This window comes from Excalfactoria chinensis, chromosome 9 (assembly GCF_039878825.1).
Source record: "Excalfactoria chinensis isolate bCotChi1 chromosome 9, bCotChi1.hap2, whole genome shotgun sequence".
NCBI classification, from domain to species: domain Eukaryota; kingdom Metazoa; phylum Chordata; class Aves; order Galliformes; family Phasianidae; genus Excalfactoria; species Excalfactoria chinensis.
Window position 1 is genome coordinate 17850109 of NC_092833.1, and position 4215 is coordinate 17854323.

The 4215-nt window shown below is 50.1% G+C and overlaps 1 protein-coding gene across 1 annotated transcript; it reads right to left on the bottom strand.

The window, feature by feature from the left end:
* Positions 1 to 1282: 1282 nt before the first annotated feature.
* On the bottom strand, positions 1283 to 4215 carry OTOL1 (otolin 1). The gene is made up of 4 exons (XM_072344721.1): positions 3861 to 4215; positions 2751 to 2840; positions 2294 to 2365; positions 1283 to 2178 (listed from the first exon to the last, which is right to left on the bottom strand). Exons 1-4 carry the CDS (start codon positions 4213 to 4215, stop codon positions 1283 to 1285), a joined length of 1413 nt encoding a protein of 470 aa, XP_072200822.1.

The window sequence follows — 4215 nt, forward strand, 5'->3', positions numbered from 1 at the left end:
GCTGAGAAGCTGAAGAATTGAAGGACCCCTTACGTTTCCCAAGTAGATAGGATCAGCCTTATAAAATTGCCTTGTTTTTATCTTAAAATTTAACAGCAGTTCTCCCGTGTTAATTTTCTCAGAGTATATAAAAAGTCTTAGGGATGTTTCATCTTGGTGCCATGGGAAAATAAGGCATGAGGGACATGATTTACGACTGTACTCAAATAGCGTATGGAAAGCATGATGGCAATTTAAACAAGGAAGCTGAGAGCAGTGGGAATAGCAACCAAATCTGCCATGCCTGTGCTGGGGTCAGACCCAGCATTCATCACATCGCTGGGGAAATGTCTTGGGCTTGTGACTGCCTGAGAGGATGAGCAAACCCCATCACCACTGAATGCTAATTATGGGACTCCAGCTTTATTTCTAACCAAACAAAAAGTGATCGGAACAATTTTGTGTGTCATATTTAACACCCCAAAGGTGCTGCAAAGCTCTGTCCATGTGCCTGTGAAAGCCGCCTCTCGCTGCCTCCTGCAGTGCTCCCAGCAGCCCAGGGTTGTTCCAGCAGCACCAGTAGAATCACCAGTGGCTCAGCAGTGAGGCCTTCAGAGCAGACAAATGGCAAGCACTGAGCATCTCCTCTGCTTACTTTTCAAAGTTAAGAGCATGTTTTTTCTCCAGGAGGTATTTTACACAGATCAAACAGACTCACTGCTCTCCTAGATAAACTTTTTTATCATTCACAACCAAGTCTAAAGTACTACATAATACTGATTCATGGATATAATACCATTACATCTTTACATGTGATTTGAAGAAACTCAGTGCTCATGTTTGTTTTGGATTTGGCTCTATGAATCAAACTCTACAGCCTTTAGCACATCCACGACCTTCTGGTGGTTACCAGTACTGATGTCCAGAGGAGTTTTGATCATGCAAGGGTTGCTGGAGCTGGCTTTATTAAAATTTCAGTTGGATAATGAGCTTCATCATGTAATTTGATGATGATCGCAAGCCTCAAGTCCATGATGTGAAGCTCCTTGGTTCCCCCATCCCTGTGTTAGTCCTGCTGGTGCTTGGGCAATGCTTTCTCTCAGCTGTCACCACCTGCACAAAGGATGTGCTGCTTCTTGGGGCCTCTAGTTAAAATTAATCACTGTTTGACAAGTATATTTTTGTTATGAGATCACAAAACCTAGCAATTAAAACAATACACCACCGCATTGCCAAACCAATGCTCGTATCTCAAGGGTGGAGAGAAAGGGACATTCCTCACTAACAGCTTTACCCTTTATACCTATAGCAGGACCTCAAAAACATCTGGGTACAGAAGAAACCCTGTGAAGATGCTGTCATCCTCAGCGCTAACATAGACCCCATTCCAGTCCTTTGCCACCTCCAGCCACACCTGGTCACCCGCACTCAGCTTGAGAATGGTCAGAAAGGAGGCCTGGTCGATCTCCTGCCCATAAAGCGTCTCGCGGACCTTGGCCACCTTCCTGCTGCGGGCCACCAGGCTGACACGGGCCGGTCGCCCTCTCACCGTCAGGTGGTAGGCAAAGACGTAGGCCCCGGGCACACTGCAGTTGAATTTCCCAGTGGCAGGGTTGTAGTCGTCCTGGTCGTTGTACAAAATCTTGTCGAATCGAATGGGGACGTTGGGTGGAGGGAAGGGCTTGGACAACCCCGCACTGAAGGCCGATCTCAGGAGCTTGGCAGCATCCCCACGGGCACCCTTGGCCCCACGGGCTCCTTTCCTCCCCGGTGCCCCTCGCCCCCCCTTGCTGCCTGCCACCCCCTTGGGCCCAGACGGTCCCGTCACACCAGCTGGGCCCAGATCCCCTTTGTCACCCTTACTTCCTTGCTCACCCTTTTCCCCCTGCTTTCCCTCAGCCCCCTGAATGCCCTCATCCCCCATCTCTCCTTTGCTCCCTTTTTCTCCCTTTGTCCCACCTTCCCCTCTTTCCCCCTTTGGACCTCTCCCCCCCGGCTCCCCGCAATACCCTTTGTCCCCAGTGTCCCCCTTTTCCCCTTTGTCACCCGGTTCGCCATCCACCCCCGGGTCTCCAACGTCCCCTCTGTCTCCCTTGTCCCCTTTGGTGCCATTCTCACAAGTGTCCCCTTTGGATCCCTTTTGTCCCTTCAGTCCAGGGAAGCCATAGTTGCCCTTATTGCCTTTTACTCCAGCTTCACCTAAGACAATGTTGGGGAAGAAAAAAAGGTTCGAGGCATTAGTACTGGAGTGTTGGGAGATGGAGAGGCATCACCAGCAAAGGGAAAGTCCAACACACTATTCCTTGTTACTTACCTTGCAACCCAGGCTTGCCTGGATAACCAGGGTTCCCACTTGCTCCTCGCTCACCTTGCTCCCCTTTGCCTCCTAGGACATTTTACCATGAATGTGTCATTAGTGATACCGTCTGTAGCACAGAAATCATCATACAGAAAGGGACTGGTGCCATATTGCACATTCCTCAGCACAGTGTGCTGTTTGTGTGCTTGTTTCCAATAATTGCCTTCACGGACTTCAGCTGCATCTCACAGCACTAAGCCCCAATGCACAGACAGCTCCATCTCACCCTAAAGTTGAATTTCTGCCCCTAATCTGCACCTCCCTGGGAAGTTATTGCTGCTGGGTGCTGCAAGATGGAGAAGACACCTCTGCACTTCTCATGTCAGGATTGCCAAGCAATTTTCCTGCAATGATGTGGTATCCAATGAGGAAAACAGCATTTGTTTCCCAATGGGAAGTTAGCCTACTTTACCTCTTTCTCCTTTAAAGCCTTTTGGACCCTGAGGTCCCGGAGCTCCCGGCAGACCTTGCAGACCAGCATCTCCCTTCTCCCCCTTAGGTCCTGTAATGTATTCACATCAACAAAACTATTTTAGTAACTCAAAGGTTTAACTATATAGAGAATATTGAAGATAACAACTAAGCAGCGTGCCATCAAGAGATGGATCAAAGGAAGCTCCATTTCCATCCCCCATCCCCATTGTGAGTGCTGGGTGTCTTATTTGCCGATTTCACCCTGCTCCTTGTGTGCTGCAGGCACCACAGTTGAAATCTTGCAGGAACAAAATGGGGAGGGGGTGGTTGGGCAGTGGGGCCTTACCTGAGGGTACGGGGATGCCCTGGTCAGGCACACAGCTCCCCAGCCTTTGCTTTCACTGCTGCAATCCCCAAATCTTAATGCTTTGCATTTTGCTCTTGGTTATCATTTGACATTTTTTAAAACCAACTTTCAGCTGCCTCAGAGCCGCGGGGGCTCAGGCATTCATAAAACATCAGAAGTAATCTGCTTTTAATATTCGAGTGCATCTAAGGAGCTCCCCTAGCTTCGTAATTGCCCCTCTCTTTAAAAAGAATTAAATCTGCAAATACAGAAGTAGGATCCGGCGGGCAGCTGCATGCTGCACAAGCAGCAGGTGGGAAGGCGTGCACCAGTCAGCTCCTTTTTTTGCTGCTTTTCATCCACCTGGGGATGCAAGGCTGGGGGCAGCCTCCAGCAGCTCCAACTGTCACAACACAACCTGCCTGGGATGAGAACTTCTCCCATCCACACCACGAGCACAAAGCTTTCCACAGCCTCCCGAGTTACGGGAGGTGAAAAATCCCTTGAGTGTGTTGTATTAAAAATTATTTTGTCATTTTTACCACCCTCCCTTGGCTGAATAGTTTCTGGCTCCAATATAGGCGCTATCAAAGCAAGCATTTGCAGACTAATGCACTATTCATTATAACAGCATTAGACTTCAGCGCTCTACAGCTATGCATTTCAGCAGCAGAATAAAAGAGACAAAATCCTGTGAAACAGTGAGATAGGCTGTGCAGAGCCACCTGCTGCAAGAGCTAATAACTCTGTTCTGGTTTGCACCTGGAGGGCCTGGCTCCCCTGGTGGCCCCCGGGGCGCAACAGAGGGGGGACAGCAGTCACAGCAGTTGAAGAAGAAGTCGGCGGCATCCAGCGTGTCATTCTCAAATGGGAAGAGCGTGGTGGCCACTTGAAATGCAGGGCTGGAGGAGGGCAGCTGGGCTCTGCCCGGGGCTGCAGGGCCAGGGCTTTTCATGGCACTGGGGGTGAAGGAGGGCACAGTGGCATCTGGCAGCTGGAGTGGCTTTGGCTTGGTGAGCATCACCACCGGGGTCACCTTTGGAGCTGCCTGCACAGCCACCACCAGCAGCAGTAGCAGCAACATGGATGCTGAGATGGCCACCGCTGGGCTCCGCAT

Bases quoted from the DNA above. Each gene is read 5' to 3' on its own strand.
- OTOL1 (XM_072344721.1), bottom strand. From the start codon at position 4,215: ATGCGGAGCCCAGCGGTGGCCATCTCAGCATCCATGTTGCTGCTACTG. The intron at 2,841-3,860 runs GTGCAAACCAGA...AATACATTACAG, and splicing joins AGGGGAGCCAGGCCCTCCAG to GACCTAAGGGGGAGAAGGGA. The intron at 2,179-2,293 runs GTAAGTAACAAG...ACATTGTCTTAG, and splicing joins AGGCAAGCCTGGGTTGCAAG to GTGAAGCTGGAGTAAAAGGC.